At 42.6% G+C, this 20,878-nt stretch overlaps 1 protein-coding gene across 1 annotated transcript in view; it reads right to left on the reverse strand.

Moving 5' to 3' along the window:
- Positions 1–598: 598 nt before the first annotated feature.
- The window catches only part of MYOM2 (myomesin 2), an 85,799-nt gene continuing 65,519 nt past the window's right edge, over positions 599–20,878 (reverse strand). Inside the window, exons 26-37 of the mRNA XM_080998928.1 lie at positions 19,486–19,630; positions 19,121–19,180; positions 17,175–17,242; positions 14,204–14,317; positions 13,271–13,358; positions 12,413–12,451; positions 11,281–11,386; positions 6,959–7,122; positions 6,608–6,644; positions 5,684–5,706; positions 3,435–3,490; positions 599–1,575 (exon numbers count right to left, since the gene is read on the reverse strand). Of these exons, the coding sequence (XP_080855054.1) occupies positions 1,267–1,575; positions 3,435–3,490; positions 5,684–5,706; positions 6,608–6,644; positions 6,959–7,122; positions 11,281–11,386; positions 12,413–12,451; positions 13,271–13,358; positions 14,204–14,317; positions 17,175–17,242; positions 19,121–19,180; positions 19,486–19,630 (1,209 nt within the window). The 3' untranslated portion in view covers positions 599–1,266. The remainder of the gene's footprint in view (positions 1,576–3,434; positions 3,491–5,683; positions 5,707–6,607; positions 6,645–6,958; positions 7,123–11,280; positions 11,387–12,412; positions 12,452–13,270; positions 13,359–14,203; positions 14,318–17,174; positions 17,243–19,120; positions 19,181–19,485; positions 19,631–20,878) is intronic.

Below are 20,878 nucleotides of genomic sequence, written 5' to 3' on the forward strand. Positions count from 1 at the left end.
GGCCCCCACAATATTTTATTCAAGTTGGCACTCCTGGTTAGATCCAATATACGTCTAGTCTTTCTGAAACTAGACTGGAACTGAGCAGCTGCAAAGCTATTCTCTCCTGGCCACATATAAACTATTATAGTTTCAGAGTAGCACATGAAAGCGTACGATTTCAGGCCCTTATGTTACAGCCACAAAACACATGAACAATCCCACAGAAATGAACACCTGCAAGTGGTAAAACATTCCCAGTATTGTGTTCAGCACAGCTACTTTGGTAATGAATACATAAAAAAGAGTTTTTACCTCATTTTGTGGGGGGGGGGGGAGGGATCAAACCCAATTTGGAAATATAATTATCCTAGGAAGCTACCAAATGGCATAGGTGTCTCCTGATACTAGTTCCTAACTGCTTGCTGACCACACCATAAAGTGTAAAATTAAAGTGGCTATGGAGTGACTATGATTAAGCATAATTTGTTTTCTTCATTGTTAAGTCCATTGTCTGCATGCTACCAGCTGTGAAATTGTGCAATAAGCCATAATTAAACAGTGAAAGAGAGTAAACAGAACTAGTTAAGTGTAATTTGGTGCAGAGAGAAACACAAGGTGACTTTTAAAGTTTTTTTTATTAGCACAAAGCAGGGGAAGAAACAAACAAACAACAACTGTGAAACTTATGGTTTAAATGAGTCCACGGTGATTGTAAAATACCACTAAAGATCAGCTTGCACTACAAAACAGCAATACTACTAAGAATAACTCAGAAGGTCATTTTTCAGCTTGTCTGGTTTATCTGAGGCTGCAGTCCTCAATGTGTTTACATTTCTGCAGCCCATTTCAGTTCCGTTGGGGGTTTTACAAAAGCACCGAGGGTCACAGCCCAGATTGAGGAGTAAAGTTCGGTTCCCAAATTATATATAACTAATAAAAGTCTGATCTTCCCATTGCCGTAAGCAGAGTTCCATCCTACAGATATAGCACCAATTTGCATATAAAGTTAATAACAGCTGCCCCTGCAATGGCTTTTTGTTGCCAGCCACATAACAGCTTCTATTCATAATGATGTAATTGCATCTGGGGATGGTACGGGTAGAGAACCGAGACTGTGATGACCACCTCAAAAAGCTTAACTCTTCCTTGGACATTGCCAGTTATCTACTGCAGAAACACTATGGGGGGGGGGGGGGGACGACCTACAGCTTCTCTCTAGCCTTTTGCCTGTCAAACACACCCCTTACAAATCTACTTCCTACTGCCCTTATCATGCATGGAAGATTAATGAGTTCCTTCTGGCGCTATTAGCCTTGTTTTGCCACCTGTGCCAGGTTTGACGTCGGGCAGCTCTTCACCATGCTTGTACACACTGACGGTGACATCCACCATCTCGCCACCATACTTGTTCTTGACATTGATACTGTACTTTCCTGAGTCTTCTGATGCCACCCCCTTGATGACCAGACTGGCATACTTTCCTTGCTCCAGTTTGACTACATAGTGATCGTTCAGTTCAAGCTCCTTGTCGTTCTTAAACCAGACTATCTCAGGGTCGGGGTTACCAAACACAGTGCAGGTCAGATTCAGGGTCTAAAATAAACAGGGAGGGAGCAGGGAAAGAATGTGAAATCCAGACTTTGGCATTGGCTTGCTAACTTAGGTTTCTTGATCTCATAGCCTGATTGTCGCAAAACCTCACAAATCTCTGCCACTGTGACAGTTTTTCAGCATACATTGGCATTATCCCAGCTCAGCACAAGACACAATGGGTTGTAACCAGTGCTTTTTTCCTAAAAAAAAATGTTTATAGGTACTCTCATTTTCCTACTCATATTGAAGTACAGCCCCTCAATGAGGCCAAACTTAGATTCACAAAATGTTTGGGGTATGCGTACCCCCTGCGTAGCCCCAGGGGGAAAAAGCAATGGTTGTAACCAATTGTATCTTGTCTGTCCCCTGTTCCTACTTCACAGAAGATTTTGTAAGTAACAAACTGTAAACTGTGTACAGCTGCTATTTTTTAAAGACTGATATTTATTTTAAAACTGCAAAGACAGTCACCCAAAGGCTGACTACAGACCCAATGCTACCACTACAGTCTCCAGTTTATAGAGATAGCACAGGTAACCCTCTTAGACATAATTATGATGGGACTTTAAGGGACTGCCTGCTTCCCCCCCCCCCTTTTTAATGGAAAAAGGGTGAAGATGATTCTCACTGATTCCCACCCCCCTCTGTACAAAACCCCACCACATAAACCTGCTTCAGATAGTTACGATACTGCAAGAGGTGGTGCAGACAAATGGAAGAATTCTGAAAACTGCCTCCCTCCTTCTTCCATCCATCATCCACTGGAGAAAAGAACCTCCCTGCACAGGTAACAACCCAGATTGCTAAATTGGATCCTCTTCAAGGAGGGTCCTGCTTGCACTCAGGACCTTGGGGCCTCCATGACATCTGGAGGCAGGGCATAGCCCAGTTGTTGCTGGGGCGGTCCCATGATCGCCCCAGTTCCAGCACCCAATCAGGCTGTTGCAAGTTGGGGGAGGGGGAGGTTTTTATAAACTTTGCGCTGCTGAACACCAGCCCACCCACCCTCTTTGGTTTCTGTGCTTTGGCCTTGCTTGGGACTTCGGTTGGTCGCCTGTTTTGTGGTAAGGGCCTGGTAGGAATTTTGTCCACATGGCAGATTGACACTGGCCATTGGGTTTTCGCCTACTTCCCAGCAATCATCACAACTTTGTAAGGTTTGGCAGTTAGGCATTGAGTTAGTTGTGGTTGGGGGAGGGGAGGTGCGGCCATCACCTGCCCCTCATTTAAAAAGGGTATTCTGTTAAAGGAATCTGGGGGTTCTGGATGTTGTCTGAAGTCCGCTTGAGGGGCTAGGGCCATGCCAGGACCACAGGAACTCCGGGGTGAGCTACAGCCGATTTGCATCGCTGTAGCTCCCTCGTTTGGTTTACCCTTTCAGACCTCCTGCGGGGTGGGCAGGAGTCAGTTTTAGTTTGTCAATGACTAAGCCAATGCCACTCACATTGTGGAATCAATAAAGTTGTGGCCTAAATTTTGCCCATTAATCTTAAACAAAAAAACTGAGCCTGTGTGAATTTATTTCTAGGGGGTTACCTGAGGTCCTTGAAGCACAATGCTAAAAAGCATGGCAATCCTGAAATGTTTCTTGCCTTGCTAGAAACGCACCCAACCCCTTGGAAGGTGGTGAAGGGCTGCAGCAATTTTCCTCTTTAAACACGGAGCTGGCAGCACTGCTTCAGTGCCAATATGGGTGACACTCTAACGCCTCCAGCAGAGCACCCTTGCAGAATATTGTGTGGGATCAAGTGAGGGGGCTGCATATTTATAGGTGCATTTAAAATACAAATGTAATGGTATTCTCTCATGAGGCTTTCTTAGTCTTTTTCGTATCCACACCATGACAGCCAAGCCCTTACCTTGCCTTCCATTATTGTCACGACATCGGGCAAACCACCAAGCACTTTACCACGGTCTATGAAGAAAAAAGCAATCAAATTATATAATTATCAGTGCATTTTGCCAATTGGAGAGTAAGCGCCTGTAGGATGGTCAAGGTGAGACAAATGCTGAAACGGGGGGGGGGGGGGCAGTATCAGCAGCTACTTCCTGATTTTTAAGGAATATGCAAAATATGAAATGTCTGCAGGCAACGTTAGCCGGCAAGTGGATACTGAAGATTGTTAAAGGGTACAGCCCGTTCTGTGTCGTCTTCATTCTCAATTTATTTCTTGCTCCCTCAGAGGTTTTCAATGTAAAAACTCTTAGTAGCTCCAAACTCTTAAAAAACAAAGACTGGGAGGCTATTTAAAAAATGGAGATAAGGAACAGCTAAGCTCTTAGCCCATTGCAATGCAAAGGGGTTTATTGTGATAGCGTCATACCCTTACTTTTAAACTAACATTTATACATTACCCAATAACAAATGCCTCTGGACAGCTTACAGCAACTTGAATTAATTTTTGGCGAAACATTAAGTAGTGCATGATTCCCAGCATCTCTAGGTAGGGCTGGGTGAGACTCCTTCCTGAAATGCTTGGCAGCTCCTGCTGCATTTCAGTGTCAACAATACTAAGATAGATGGTTCATTGGACTGAGTCTGCATAAGACAGCTTCCTATGCTCCCATAATCAGTATCCCCAGTTTTCTCCAAGTAATGCTCAGTTCAAATTTCAAGACATCTGGACACTTTAAAAATGGAAACATCCAGTTTCTTCTGGCTCAACAGCACCAGGTGAGACTCTGCTAATATATAGAGTTGGCCTAAAGATCTTGCTTTTTTTCCCCCCTGTAGGTCAAGATGAATTTAAAAGCATGCCCACACAACTCATGTTTTATCTTATACTGAGCAGCATAATAATAATACATAAAATTATTAAGACTTGACTAGGATATTATTTTCCAATTTTCAGTTTCAGTTTTACACTTAATTCTAATTTTTACCTATCCTGTTATTGTAACTGCACAGTTTAGCTGGACTCCGCATTCAGGGGCATTATCCTTGACATAAATTAGAGTCCCCATTTCACCTGTAAGCAGGGGCTGAAAAGGTGGATGAATCTAAAAAGGCAGGCAGTTGCTCTTTCTGTAAGGCATTTAAATAAGTGAAGCAGACACCCCGAAATGTTATCCCCCCAGGAGATTGCCTAGTTTGCATCTATGGATTTGGCAGGCTCTGCATATACAACCAAGAAAAACATTAGCTGACCATTTCAGGTAAAATGATTGTCCTGGGAAATGGGAAATGACTAGCGTCTGTCATCATAATGGTACAGAAATCATAGTGAAATATGATGAAATAAGACACCTCCCTGGAAGCTATGATTTTAGACTAAAAGTGGAAGTATATTACAGGCAAGTAATAAATAAGCATGCTTAGGGTCAGAGTACCTGACTGATTATCCGTGCTGGTGAATAACGGGCAGCCCTTATGTATACTATCTATCACTCAGATTTCTTGCCATCATCAACATGAAATCTGTCACCCTTGGTTTCCAGTCTGCATTGCATATACTCACCCGTAGTCTGTTCTCACTGTCAGCTCTGAAACCTAACTAACAATAGTTTCTTAAGTTGAGAGGTTTATACTGGACACCCATTCTCTAACACTTTTCTATTCCCACCTGCCAACTTGCTTTCCAAGAATAAACAAACACAGGTTCTCCAGCTAAGACAGACCTGCTTGACAACCCTCCCCTCCCCCAACAGAGAGCAAAAGCAGGAGGTTTATCAAGTCTTGGGGGGAGGGTCATCGGACATGTATTGTGGACTGTGCTAAGGTTGGTGGGTTACAAGTTTTCCACATCTTCTCTAAAACGGCAACTATTTGGTTTGAAAGTGCACCTTCCTCTTAAAATGAACTGATTGAAAGCACCATTATGTATACCTTATTCCAGGCTTCCTCAACCTCGGCCCTCCAGATGTTTTGAGACTACAATTCCCATCATCCCTGACCACTGGTCCTGCTAGCTAGGAATCATGGGAGTTATAAGCCAAAAACATCTGGAGGGCCGAGGTTGAGGAAGCCTGCCTTATTCCTTCACTTTTGTTGAGCTTTGTAAAGGTAAATAAAAGGAACAAGGTCTACCTAGCATTCACTAGGCTGCTAGATCCTGCTCTTTTATGATGATAATAAATAACGTGCTTCCTCTGTACAGAATGTACTTACTCTTCTCAGCAAAAGCAGCTGCCCTAAAGTGGGGAAAGAAAACAGAAAACAGAATAATTAATATCACAATTATGTATATGTATATATACACAAGGGACGTGGGTGGCACTTTGGGTTAAATCACAGAGCCTAGGACCTGCCGATCAGAAGGTCGGCAGTTCGAAACCCTGCAACGGGGTGAGCTCCTGTTGCTCAGTCCCTGCTCCTGCCAACCTAGCAGTTCGAAAGCACGTCAAAGTGCAAGTAGATAAATAGGTACCGCTCCAGCAGGAAGGTAAACGGCATTTCTGTGCGCTGCTCTAGTTCGCCAGAAGTGGCTTAGTCATGCTGGCCACATGACCCAGAAGCTGTACACCGGCTCCCTCGGCCAATAAAGCGAAATGAGCGCAGCAACCCCAGAGTTGGCCACAACTGGACCTATTGGTCAGGGGTCCCTTTACCTTTTATATATACACAAACATTACTCTCCCACCTTTGGAAGAGTTCAATGTGCTGTACATGGCTTTCCCTGGTCTCCCTTTTATCCCCACAACAGCCCTGTGACGTGGTATGGACTCCCTCGGGAGGTGGTGGACTCTCCTTCCTTGGAGATTTGTAAGCAGAGTTTGGATGGATATCTGCTGTGGATGCTGTAGTTGAAATATCTGCATTGTAGGGGGTTGGACTACAATTCTATGACTCTAAGTAGGTTAAGCTAAGAAATGGTGACTGGTCCAAAGTCACCCAGTGAGCTTCATGACTGAGTGGAATTTTGAGCCCTGGTCTCCTTGATAATTGAGTCCAACACTCTAATCATTATGTCACATGGGCTCTCCATAGAAATAGGGTGTAAGAAACATCTTATACCCTATTATGTTAGAATGACACTGGTAGCCAAGGCAAAGTAATTGTCATGAGTTTAAAGGAAAATGGTATAAAGCTTACTTGAGTCTCTGGAATTCTGCATAAGCATCGTCAAACGCTGCAAAGAAACATTTTTGAGTATTATAAAGTTTGCCTTTTGAATCGGCACAAATGCTTTGATGCCTACTTGTGTTTCTTTTCTGTTCTCAGCCTATAAAAGTGGTAGAGAAACATCAAATGAAATCTAAGAAGAGAGATCAAAGGCAGCCCTGATGAGAAGAGGCATAGCATGAACGAAGTTGGTAGTGTGCCTTGAAAACTGTTAGCACAAAATAAATACCTAATAATAAACAATGAACGTTAATTCCCCAACTGCAAAATGGCCCCAAATTACAATGCGATGAATCCAGTAGCATGCTTAAAGATGCCTACCTTGTCCAGATAAATCAATACTCCGCTTATAGGACTCCTTGCCATCAAACAGCTCAAAGGTGTACTTCCCTTTATCCTTTTCTGTGGGCTCACATATCTGCATCCAGGCAACTTCATCACTGCCTCCAATCCTCATCTTTTCACTAGAAGAAATCTTAGATTCCCTGGGGAAATGAACACAGGGAGTATTCAAAATACACACACAGGTGGACTTTAGGCTTCTGTTTCTTGAGCAACAGTTCCTCTTGCTCTGTAACAAAGCCTTTTGATGCCAGGAGAATTTTCAGAAGCAGGCTGAAACATGGTGTACGGAGGGATCAATAACAAATGTTCAAAAGGGGAGAAGCAATACAATTTTTTGCTAGCCATGGATTGTGTATGCCTTGGTTTAGCCATCAGACTGAAGATTATAAAAGTAAGCATACTTGTAAGCTTGTTGACCAGGGATTAGTGGGAGAGAAACTTGTTTTCTCATTCCATGGATTCATAATCAGCGCCAGCTTCAAGAAATGCAAGATGGGATTTACAGGCTAACCTAAGCACTATCAGTTTCTTCAACATAAAATCATGCTCTGGGTCTACAAGCCAGAGGACAATTCTGGGGTTAATTTCATCACATCTGGGAGATTCATTTTTGGATGATCTAGCCTCCACCTTTGTTTGGTTTGTTTTCTTCAAAGCCTATGACTCCTTCCTATTTCATTTTGAATTTATTTTATACTTATTTTTAGTCTATTCATATTTCAATTTAATAATCTACATGAAGCTTGAAGGAATTTTTTTTTTTAAGGAAGAACATCTGTCACCCAGAGAGGGTTCTATTACTTCTGCTATTTATCATTTATAGTGCTTTCAAGATGTGCATTGCATTTTCAGAGTGAAATAAGAGACATATGCAAAGAGACAGGGTGGGGAGGAATGCCAGCAAGGAGAAGGGGAAAGACAAGGAGAAAGACAAGCAAAAGCAGATTAGATCAGCCAAAGGTTTGTGAACAGCTCATTGGTGCAGCTCACTTTCGGCTTTGTGGGCAAAAGGTACCAGGTTCAATAAATCTCAGGTCAGGCTGAGAAAGACTCCACTTTTTAAATCCTGGAGAGCCACCAGCCATTAGTGCAAAGACAAGAACAACTCAGTGTATGTCAGTCCTATGTTCATGTTTGAAAGATGGGCTTTCGGGCACAAAGGGCAGCATGGAAAAAAGCACAACTGACGTTGCTAGAAGTGTACAACCTGAATAAAATTCTAAACTTCAACCTGAGATGTTCAAGGCTGTGCCAGTGGTAAGATTTTGTTATTTGCCTGGGTCGCTGCTGCATTTTGATTTTTAAATGTGCAGTCTGTATTTTATATTCTTGACATTCTAGGACCAAGCAATGGATGATACTACTGAGTGAGGGATAGGGAAAATGTAAAGGAAAACACTTGGTCGTTTGTGTACAACCTCTACTGCATATGATTAGGTTTCCTGGGATTGTGATTTTAGCCTGTAAATAAGAATATCAAGTTCTGGATATTTTGCTCCATCATTAGGAAGATGGGAAGACATTTGCTCCCCTACAAGCTTAAGAGCATTCCCAAATTTCCTCACCTGTTGAGGTTAGGCAGGTAGCAACTTCAGGGCTCTGCTCTCATACTGCGGGTTCAAATTCAATTATGTATTTTTCTGTGGTGGCACCTTATTTGTAGAGTTCCCCCAAACCCCACCTATACAACCAGATAAGTGTTGATTTATTTGCTCAGGCATTATATTTCAACACATGTTGTCTTATCACATCAGATTTGAAAATGCAATCAGACTGCTTTTGCGTGAACAGGCGGAGTCCCCAGATCCCGCGCGGTCCCCCCGTCATGTGGAATAACGACTCATGACAACATGCTATGGGATTAAATTGGCCACAACTTTATTAAATTTCAAATGTGGGTAGACCTTGGCTCAGGCATTGGGCGTTCTCCCTCCCCAGTCCCCAGCCGGGGACCTAGGGAGCATCAGGGTTATCCAGTGTGGGGGGGGGGTGGGCCGGCTCTGGAGAACATATGTTCAAGCAGAGATAGCCGCCCCCGTTACGCCGCTGCCGCAGGGGAGAGCAATGATGACCTTTCGGCGTACGGTCAAAGCCTCCCTTCAGAAACCCCTTTAACGGGGAACCCTGGTATCGCCGCCGCAAAGAGGAAGATGGACTAAAGGATTCCGCCCAAGGCCTGATACCACCAAAGTTGTGACGTTTTGCTACGGGAAAGGCGAAACCTGCCAATGCAGGGAAATTCCTTTCCGGCCCTTTAACAGCGACCTTAACGTAGCAGCGCCCGCATACCTGCGAAGAAAAGTTAACCTGCAAAACCTGTGAAGAAAAGTTAACCTGCAAATAAGACATTAACTGAGGGTGGGTAGGGTGGGAGAAGCTCTGGAGCCAAGTGAGGATTCCCAGGTAAGATCCTCCCTCTATTGTGTGGGCAAGTAATCCCTCCCCTACCTGGCCTGGTCTCCTTGGCAACGCTTCCCCCAGGTGGGATTGGACAACTGACTGAGGTAGGCGGAGACCTCCAGGTATCCCACCTGAGGGAAGGCAAACCAAGCCTATGCTGTTGGAGCCGCTCCAGATCTAGGGGCTGCGCGCGTCCACGCAAAAGGCGTCCTCCGTTTTAAGCGGGGAGCGGTCATTGTTGTCACTATGCTATCTTATTTAGCCCTCTTGTTGTTTGGTTTTATCTCACTATTTTATCTTATAAGCAATTTTTACAGCTTTTTTATTTTTAATCATAAATTTTTTTTTGATAAGGTTGGACACTAAACAAATGACTTATATGTGCTGCAGCCTTTTGGTTCTTTAGAGCTGTTGGTGATACCGACCAAAAGAATAGAAACTTACAATTCAGGGTGAGCACAGACATATTTGTTTGCAAACAATCATTGGCTCACAGGCGCATTGGAAATCTAATCTTGGCTTTGAAACGATGCATCCAGTGCTCAGATTATTATTTTTTAATCCAGCTATTTCCATCCAGAAAATGACTAGACCTCAGTGGCTAAAATATTGATACCTCCAACTTAGATTCCCATCGATCAGCTAAAAACCCCCAAGTCCAAACAGAAATGATTTGGCCTAATGATGACAAAGGCCTAATACGAAAAGATTGAAATATCATTACTTAGCTTTTGCTTTGCTATCCTAGATTCAGCTCACTCGACCAAGCAAGTCTCTAGATGGGAATTCAGATTCCCTGCAGTGCAATGAGTGGATGATTGCATGCTGGCTTTACGATTTGTTTTATGCTCCCTGCGATGCAAAGTGTTGGGATGATTCAGGGCGGGCTGGGGATTTGCATGCAATGCTGCCAGCTGTGCTGATGACAGCATGGAAACCAAAAATTGGCTCATTTCTTATGAAAAGGTTGTCGCCTGAATTTTTCATTTTTCTACTTTTTTTTTTTAAAAAAAAGAAGGAACACTGAATATTCACATCTCTCCACCCCACCCCCAATATTAGTATCAATGTCAAAATGTTAATTTGTTTAGTCTCTGAATACCAGGCAAAAATCACCCAGTACAGTCATACCTCAGCTCCCAAACACCTTGGGAGTAAAACATTCCGGTTCCCAAACGACTGGAAACTGGAAGTGAGTATTTCGGTTTTTGAACTTATTTTGGAAGCTGAATGTCCGGCGCAGCTTCCACTAGAAAGGACCCTTCCACGGCCTAGGACCCTCGTACCTACGGGACCGCCTCTCCTGGTATGCCCCACGGAAAGCCTCAAGGTCCATAAATAGCAACACCCTAGTGGTCCCGGGCCCAAAGGAAGATAGATTTCCTTCAAGCAGAGCCAGGGCCTTTTCAACACTGGCTCCGGCCTGGTGGAACGCTCTGCCTCATGAGACCAGGGCCCTGCAGGATCTGATCTCTTTCCGCAGGGCCTTTAAGAGAGAGTTGTTCCGCCTGGCCTTTGGCTTGGAGCCAATTTGATTCCCTCCCCCTCTTTCTTTTTCCTTTTTCCTTTCTCCTCCTGTGATGAGGCTGCATTTTAATATTTTAATGTTTCAATATTTTAATGTTGTATTTTAATCTTGTTCTTAAGTTGTATTCATTAAACTTGTTTTTATTATTGCTTGTTAGCCGCCCTGAGAACGGCCTTGGCTGGGGAGGGCAGGGTATAAAAATTATTATTGTTGTTGTTGTTGTTGTTGTTTCCAGCACACCTGTGCAATCCGGAACCAATTGGAAGCCGCCCCTTGGTTTCTGAACTCTTCGGAAGTCGAACGGACTTCCAGAATGGATTCCGTTCAACTTTCAAGGTACATCTGTATTCAGGGCTTGGCTGTTACTTACTTGTGAAGCCAGCTTGCTTTCATTTCCTCTGTGTAGTACTTCAAGAAACACTGTAGTCTTATGCCTTCTGGAGTACAGTGGATCTTCAGTTCAGAAGCAGATTTACCTACAGGGATAAAACATTATTCAGATCCAGTGGTTGGGTTTTAGAATCTCAAATCATGATCTAAGAAAAAACTCCAACAACCAGACATTCTTAAGATAATTCATTCTACCTACAGACTTTCAGTAAATAAATAGTGAATTAACAGATTTCCAGGACCACTCCTCTTAAAGGACTTCCATGAAGCAAGGTTAATATAATGATGCTGAAGAAGAGAATTGGTTGGTTTTTTTTAATTCTCATGTGTTTAATTAGACATTAAAAAACCATACTCACAATAAATTAAAATTGCTATTACTATTATGTCATCTATGTATGTTGTTTTGTTGTATGAAATGCCAGAAATCTGGAGATTGTTGACATTTACTGAAAAGTCTTAAAAGGCCAGAAGGAAATGCCAGAAATTCTGACCTACCAAATAAATCTCAAAGTCAGGTCACTGCCCTCAGTAAATGACCAAATATTACCCACATTTCCAAAATTAACATGATTAAGCATGGTGAAGTGTCAAAACCAAGTCTCTGAACTCAAACATTTTCATCATTCCTAGAATTTACCAATAAATATCAACATTCACTAAGTTTCTGATGCTTACTCTGTAAACCATAATTTTCCTCACGCTGTAATATTTCAGCCCAAAGTGCAATATTTATATTAATATATTCAATATATTACAGAATTCAATGTGATTTAGATTTTAATGATGAAATTTTTAAAAAATTCTTCTGAGTTGGATCATACTGTGACCATAAACACACTTATAGAAGAGTAACTTCTTATCACAAAGCTAACAAACTGCATTGCCCAAAGCCTCTTCAATAAAGGACACAAAAACAAGCATGTGGTAAAAAAAAAGCCTTCCTGTTTAATAATGTCTATTAAAGTCAAAAACCGATTCAGAATGTTAACTACACCTTAGAAGGGGATAAGGCTCTTTTGAGATTTCCTGCTTTCAGTGACAACAGGTTATCTCAGTTTCTGAAAATTTTAACATATTTTTGAAATGAAGTGGAAATAACATTTACTCACCACTGACTCGACTCAATCCCAGGATCATATCTTCATATACTGAGGAGAGGAAGGGGGAAACAACAGATTGTTAGCATGGGAAATACAGGTATGTAGTATTCACATGAGAAAGCTTTACACAGATAAACAATGATACTGTGATAATTATTTCAGAAGGGCTTGTGCTTGGTTATTTTGACTTTATGTTCTTGCATTTAACAATCTTGGTCTCCATATCACTGCACACATAGCTTTGGCTAAGTCCAAATTAGACCAGTTCAGTGGGCCAACCTGCCAAATATCCCTCAGTTGTCCTCATGAGCTGGAATCTTGCAACCAGTTTCAGAGCTGATGGGGACAACCTCTGTGTATTTGGCAGGCTGTCAAGAAAGAGCCTTCAGGAGGGGTCAGCAATGGAGAGCAGGTCAAACATGCCCAGCCCCAAACTCCACCCTCATGCAGTTGTTGCCAGATGTTTGACAGCACCTAAAGTAGGCTTATGTAAACAGCTCAAACAGCCACCTCATGTGGCTATTTTGTGAGTGTTTTCCTGAGGGAGGAACTGACATTAATTAAAGGACAATATGTGCATGTATTTGGCAGTAATAAATAAATAAATCTGAGGGAATGAGTTACTCCATCATCATACAGCAGCAATCAGAGGTTTGTGAGGCTTGAGCTATATGGGATGAGGTGGATGACCTGCATGACTTTAGAAGGAGCAGAAAATATGCAGTTATAAATGTTTCAGAACTTCTCACAACTTCCATGCCAGAGGAGCTTCCATCCCAGAGGTGATGTAGTTATTTCCTTTATTCCCCGTGGTTTGGAATAACAAATAACAATGCATGACCAATGCAGGGGAAAATAGAGCTTTACCTTGTCCTGATACATCAATAGCAGACATATCTTGACCTCGGTCATCTGACAGTGTTGCCTTATATTCACCCTGGTCCTTTTTAGACAGCTAGAAATAAAATACAACACAGGGATTGTGTGACTTATATTAATGAAAGTCACCTATATACTTGGTGCATTTTCTATATCAGAAAGGAAATCTACTTTGAACTTTGTCTGAACAGAAATGACATGAGAGGCAGATGCAGTGAGAGCATTGTTAATGAGATAATTATCGCATTAATACTTTTGCATGTACTGCTTAATTAATTAAGCTGCCTACCAAGCTTAACATCATTATCAGTCCAGTACAAACCAATGTAAGGTTAAAGGAAGTATTCATTTTGACAGAAAGAGATGAAGCAAGTTGGTTTAACATGCTAACATATAGGTGATTAAAGACTGCCTTCTCACTTTTGGTTTATATATATGTGAGATACAGTCAAAACCAAATACATTTAGGTAGTGGTGACCACCTTGAAAATATGCAACAGAGACTGCGCCATAGGCACAGCTACTTGGGTGTAAGTCTCATGGAAATCAGCGAGTTGTGCAGCAAAATCCTTTGCATGTTACTCAGAAGTAAGTCCCTCTGTGTCCAGTGGGCTTTACTCCTAGATACATGGAATTGCAGTATTTACTTCTAATTAAATATGGGGCATTACCTGCATGTAGTCAAACAAAACATTCTTCAAGTCCCATTAATTTCAGTGAAAGAGAGTATTTGAATAATAATAACCTGCACAAAGCTAAATTTTCCTCGCTAGCAGGAAACACAAATAAAAAGCACACACAAGAATGGGAGTTCCCATTGTTGGAGCAGTCAACAAGTACAATAAGTACAAGCCTCAATAATCCTGAACTTAGGAAGGAGGAATCTATTAAATGCGTCACCCAGAAATCATTGCACCATACCTTTGGAATAGTCAAACAAACAACCTCTTTCTGCAGGTCAGGCACCTCTTCAACATCAAATCCAGCACCATCTTTGTACCACTTGAAAAAGGTCTCTTTCTTGGTATTTGCCACCTGAACAAGGAGAAGAAAATCAATGAAGTATAATATGCTGCTAACATGGTTTGTTTGGCTCACCAGTCACAACATTTTTGAAGGTCCACCTCCCCTCATATTAGTCTGCCCAAGTATTAAGATCTTCTTTGAAGGCCCTGCCCACATTCTGAGGTGCAAAATGGAGAAAGGCTTCATCCGTGGTGGCCCCCTGTTTTGGAATGCAATTTGATTAATCAGGGGTGCCTACTTAACAGCTTCCATTCTGTTCTCTCTATTCACTGGATTTTGATCTTCATATTGTTTTAAAATATTGCTAGCTGCCTCAAGAGAAGATCCGCATAAACATTCCAGTAATTATAGACGCATCTCATAACGTGGCACATAGTTTCTCCTGGAACCAGTCAGAAAAAGTAGCAAAGCATTTGGAGTGACTTAAGACTATGATTTGGACTGTGATTTGGACTTGAGACTAGTATTTGGAAACAATGTATTTTGAAACCAATGGGATTGAATGCCTTTTCACATGATAGCAGTTGGGGAAAACAGCTACCCACATGGTAGGCCAGAGATCACAGGGTGCTACTTGCACTGAGCCAATGGTCTATCTGATTGCACACTGGTTCTCCAGAGTTTCAGACAAGAGTTTTCCCCAACCCTACCTGCCTGGAGATGCCAGGAATTGGCCCTGGGACCTTTTGCATGCACAAAGCATGTGCTTAACTGCTGAGCTTCAGGTCTTCTGCTTTTTTCAGATATCTTCTGGGCTGCAACTTTCTGTGTTTTCTGAAGGAAACCAGGATCCATCAGAAATAAGTATGCAGCACTTTCTTGGATCTGTTGCCAAAGTGCCTGTGGGAGCTGCTACCCAAATTGGTTCATCTGGACTCATAAAAAAACCAATGTTGCAATTCTGCCAAACGTTTCGCTCTTGGCGACCAATGACTGCGCTGGAGCTGGGTTGAAGGTCTTCTTCTACAGCATAGAGTGCCCTGCGGGAGGCAGGAGCACAAGGAAGCTTCCTGAAGGCAGCCCTTTTGAAGTGTTAGTGGAAATTCAGCTCAGCAGAATGGCAAGAGAGAAACAGTGTGTTGTTTTATGCTTGGAATATAGCTGTGTATTGGCTGACATGAAATATTGCTGGATGAGCGAGTTTAAATGGTAACTCGAAAGAAGCAATTTTAGAAAGAGGGTTTTTTTAAAAAAAAAGAACAGAAGATGATTACTTTCCAGAGACACTGTTCTGTGCTGCTGAACAGGTCTGTCCATCATGGAGCCACTGTTGCTTCTGTAGCTGTAGTTTTTGTCATATTCGTCTAACAAGGATCACAGCAATACCAAAACTAAAAGCAGATATGGCAAAATTAGGTTTCCTGGCCCATAATGATTTTAGCAATGTGCCTGTGGAGTCTCTGGAAGAAATGCACACAGAGGCAAACTACTCTCCACGTGGAGCCCAAAAATAGCAAACAGTGAAATATAAACTACTTTTGAAATTGAGCGAATATCCCAAAGCAATTTGTAGCAGGGCATGGAGTTGTACTAGTGAAAGAAGAGAAGTCAGAAATCACAGTAGCACTCAGGATTTTTGTATCTCAGGCACTGTAAGATTTATAAAGATGTTGGTTCCTTAATATGGTTTGGTACAGAAGCCCTCTCCTGTCAGTCACTAAATGGCCGTTCTGATGAATGAATGGATCCTATTTCGGAGTTTTACCACCATTCTAGATTTGGGTTGGACAGGAGAGGGTTAATGGGGCTGGAATGAGTGCAAAAGTTATTTGCTAGTCCCATGGCAGATGCATTTTTTCATTAACGCAACTGTCAGTGATGTGTTTCCCTGGGAACTAATTGTTAGGCTTCTTCTAAACAGGACAAAAGCAGGCCTCCCACCATGCAACAAAAGATGGTGTAACCTAGGTGTCTGTGTGTAATAATAAACAATAGACTGCAGTTTGAACCAGAGAAGAAACAGCATCCAAAGAGAAAAACTGAAAGCTGAGTTTCGGCTCTGTAAACTAGCAACATTTGAGAGTGCTGACTCTTTCTCTAGAAATCTGAGTGCGGTTGGCTGTTTTGAGTGTGCCTCCACTGTGCCTCGACCTATGTGCAACCTGAAGACTTGTAACTAAACACAAATACTACAAAACACCAAAAGCCTTCAGTGATTTCCTTCCCAAAGAAACTGAACCTAAGTAAGCATGATGACCCTTCCACTCCTCACCACTTGGTGAGACACCATGTTTCTGAGTTTAACTCAGGGGTAGGGAGACAAAAGCAATAGCTGGGGAATGGGCTACTGGAAAAAGTTGAGCCACGGGCATTATATGTCACTCATTGTTCTACACAAGACACAGAGAATGTACCTAAGCTTTGTGACGCAGATGATCAAAAGCCGGTGGTGAATGGCTTGGTTGTCAATGAGGAACTCAGCTTCACTGCATTTTGGGTACACCCTCCTTCCCCCACCCCACCCCAGCACACTGACTCCAGAAAATCCCCATGATTCAAAGTTGTTGCTTGAATTTGCTGGCCTCGATTTAGACTGATATATATATATATAAGGGACTTGCACTGAGTGTAGGTAGTAAGAGAATGGAAACAAATCTCTTTCTCTTTCTGCCTGGCCTTCAGCTGAACTGTACCACCTTGAACACATCCTGATTCTGCATCCTTGCAACCCCAAGACACTGAGGCACTGTCACCACCAGTGGCTATATTAGCACTCATTGGCTTCGTGGTCAGAGCCTTCTATCTCTTCATGTGCACATGGTACTCTATTTACATGCCCTAAACGTTTGTACTGCAACTGCTTGCAGTTATGCCCCACGAGGAAGGGTGCCATTTTATTAAAAGGTAACAAAATATAATGGCTCACCTTACAGAGCAGCAGCACTTCGCATTCTTCTGAAATTTCCCAATACAAAAACTCCAGAAAATGAGGACCTTGAAAAAAAGAAAAAGATAAACATATCATATACTGTTGCTTCTATTGTTTTAGAGAAGGAACAAACTTGGAGAGAAACACAGAACAGGAACTAAATCACATGACAAGCAGTTGTCACTAGAAGACCTTTACTCTTTTGGTCAGTGCACCAATACATAGATAGTCATGTAAGGTGAGAGAGATGCTCAAGTCCAGGGAGGATCTGTGAGTACAGCTAAGTGCCCCTGCTGCACTTATGAGCACAATTGTGGGATTTGCAATGGCTCTGTGCTGCTCATATACAAGTTGGCAAATGTGTTTACCAACATATAATGCATTCAAAGCAGGAACAAGGCTCTGTAATATCAATTTATGGTTTGCATAAGTAGTTAGGATGGCGTCCACGTTTTGAGTGTTTGCCACTTGATCGTTGCAGTACCAATAGGCAACGTCAGCAAACCTCATTATTGGAGCGCTCATATCTAATTCCCTCAAAAGCAATGCTTTTCAACAGACTCACCCGGCACATTCAGCAGAAAATCATTAAGTGCTGAGCAATCAAGGTTTACAAAAACAAGTAATGTACATCTGTGTGTGATAGTAGCTACTCCGGACAAGTGAGGTAAAGAGGGCTGAAGCAGGAGTTCAACAAATGAATGTGCATATGCCTTATGGACAGGCATGAATAAGTATATTATAATGGAACTAAGAGGGGGAGTGGAAGGAAATCAAACAATCTGGTTCAATCTGGTTATGATTTTTATTTTCCTGTACAGTGGTACCTCAGGTTAAGAATTTAATTCGTTCTGGGGGTCCATTCTTAACCTGAAACAATTCTTAACCTGAGGTACCACTTTAGCTAATGGGGCCTCCCACTGCTGCCGCACCGCCACCGCACGATTTCTGTTCTCATTCTGAAGCAAAGTTCTGAACCCGAAGTACTATTTCTGGCTTAGCGGAGTCTGTAACCTGAAGTGTATGTAACCCAAGGTAACACTGTATTTTTTCCCCGTTTTGTCATTTTTGGAAATGTGTTATACACACACACACACACAGAGAGAGAGAGAGAGAGAGAACTGGACCCAAGCCTCCTCTGAACTTCATCCGGGCACTGTTCCTCCCTTCCGGGGGCAACATGCTGTGTTTTGCCCTGTGAAGAGAGCTGCTCTGCCCTGCCACCTGCTGCTGCTGCCGCCGCCCACTCCACCCCTGCCGCGTGCCCTGCCACTTCCACCACTGGCAGAAAAGCATCATCATCATCAGTGCCAATTTCAGGTGAGATCTCACCCAAAACTGACATGATCTTGTCCCAAGCCATCATCAGTGGTGGCGGCACTTCTCTGTTACTGGCAGAGGCAATGGGGCAGCAAGGTTTCTGTGGGGGTGCCATGTGGGTGACTTCTGCCACTTGAGGCAGTGGCCTCACCCTGTCTAATGCCTGGATCAGCTCTGCTCCCTCCCATTCACTGTCACAGTCATCTTCTTCCCTTTCTCATCTACCAGGCAGAAGCAATGGAGAAACCTCTCCTGTCAGATCTCCTTTGGGCTGAAGAAAATAGCCTTAGCAGCACCCCAAACACCCTGGTTCCTTGACACTATTACCCTAAAGAGAACAGTAGAAAATTGCTTTGGAAAGAAAATTCCAAACCTATTGCACCTTGATTATATTTTGCAAGCTAATCTTTAGGTTTTTAAGGGGGGGGCAGGAAGCAGGGCATGGTGACATTGTGCGTGATAACAGTCTGCATGGAAACAAAATTACAGCTGCACAAAGTACTGTATTAGCATTTTTGGCATCCAGTGATGTCAGCGAGAATTAAGTGAGAACATTGTTCTCAGGGAATGTTCCCTTCCATCACACAAGAAAAACAAAGCTTGCCTAATTGTTCCCACCTTACCTTGTTTCCTCAGGAACTCCCTTCTCTGGAACTCGGCTTCAGCCAATACATCCTTGAATGCTAAAAAAAAATAAAAAAATAAAAAAATAGATGAGAGAAAACAGAGTGAGTTGCTTACTTGCTCAGGTATTCAGAAATGCTTAAATTACATTGTAACCCAGCCTTCCCCAATCTGGTGAGCGGTTGGATTAGATCACAGATGGAGAAACTCTAACCACTCAAATATTGTTGGACACCAGCTCCCATCAGCCTCAGCCAGCATGGGCAGTGATTGGGGGTGGTGGGAATTGTAGCCCAAAATGTCTGGCGAGCACCAGGTTTGGGAAGGCCCCTGTAAGTGAAGGCAAATCGGTCGGGGAACCTACCATCGCCAATAAGAACTAATGAAGATTGGTTCTTGGCTTTCCCATCGTGAATCTGCACCGTGTAGGTTCCTTCATTTTCAATAGTGAAGCGGTCCATAAGCATCTCAATGATACCAGTCGAATGGTCACATTTGATCTTATGCGTCTGAAAACAAGGTAGGTCAAAGAGATTATCTATGGGGATTATGAGGCTGGGCTGGAAGGGGAGAGGTGGGTGAGGCAACAGGGCTGCTCTGCCTGGTTCTCCCTGCAAAATGGGCCTGCTGCCAAATGTTTGGGAAGTTGAAAGGTGTTCCAGGGGCCGGGAAGGGTCAGGGTGGAGCCAGCCTGGGATTTGCTAGATCCCCAGTTGGTCTCACTGCCATTGTATAGCAGTGTTGGCCCTGTACAGGAGCCGACTGTCCCCTGCCCACCATCCACTACAGCCTCTGTGAACAGCAGGACTGCAGACGCAGTTGTGGTCTTGACATTCTGCAAAGCCCTGGTGGCAGGAGAGGGCATTTGCATTGCACCTTAAATATCTGAATATTATTGGCCGAAGGGTTTTATTCCCACATAAGGACAACGGGAAGCTTAAAAGGCAGTACAAAATCAAAGAAAATCATTGCTCTAGAAGGCATAAGAATATCAAGGGGAAAAGACTCCTCTCTCTGCTGTATCTTTCCACAACTAGGTGTCTCCAGTATTGCATCTTGAAAGCTTTTGTTGCTTCAGAAAACTGGCTCTTTTAATTCCAAATGGTGGCTGATCATCAACATCCTCGTCGTCATTTGTATGGTGCTTTAAAGTGTTCAAAGTTCTGTTTATGGGTTGGTTATTTGAGGTTGTGTGTTTATGTTTATGTAATAGTTTTAAGAAATCATATATATATATGACTTTACAGTACAACTGTATGTTGCCTTAGAAGTTAATTTCATTGCATTTCATGGGCTTATTCCCAATTATGATTTAGGACTCAGCTACATTAGTCAAAAAAACAGTATTTTGGATGCATTATAAACATGCAACTCCAGATGGCGATGTAGAGCACAAAACTTTTCTATGCAATTTTACATAGTTTTTTTCTTTCTTTTATTATAACGATTTAATTTATGACTTATTTATAGCAGGGGTTTTCCTCTGTGTAGATCCACCCTTATTCCCAGTTATAGCTTGTTCCTAGTTCTACAGTTGTAGGAATGTAGGCTTACATAGGATTTTATCACTTGTTTTCTCTCTCTGAAGGACTAGGCAATATGAAATGCTAGTCTTCTTTTCATCAATTTGTGGGGGGCACCACTTTTTTGTGGCTTTCCACAATCCATATTGAACATCTTCTATACAAGCTCCATAGGGATTAATACAAAGCATTCAAGAGCACAGATGCACATCTTTTAATATTAATGTACCTTTT

This window comes from Podarcis pityusensis, assembly GCF_964106645.2.
Source record: "Podarcis pityusensis genome assembly, chromosome: 3".
Lineage (NCBI taxonomy): Eukaryota > Metazoa > Chordata > Lepidosauria > Squamata > Lacertidae > Podarcis > Podarcis pityusensis.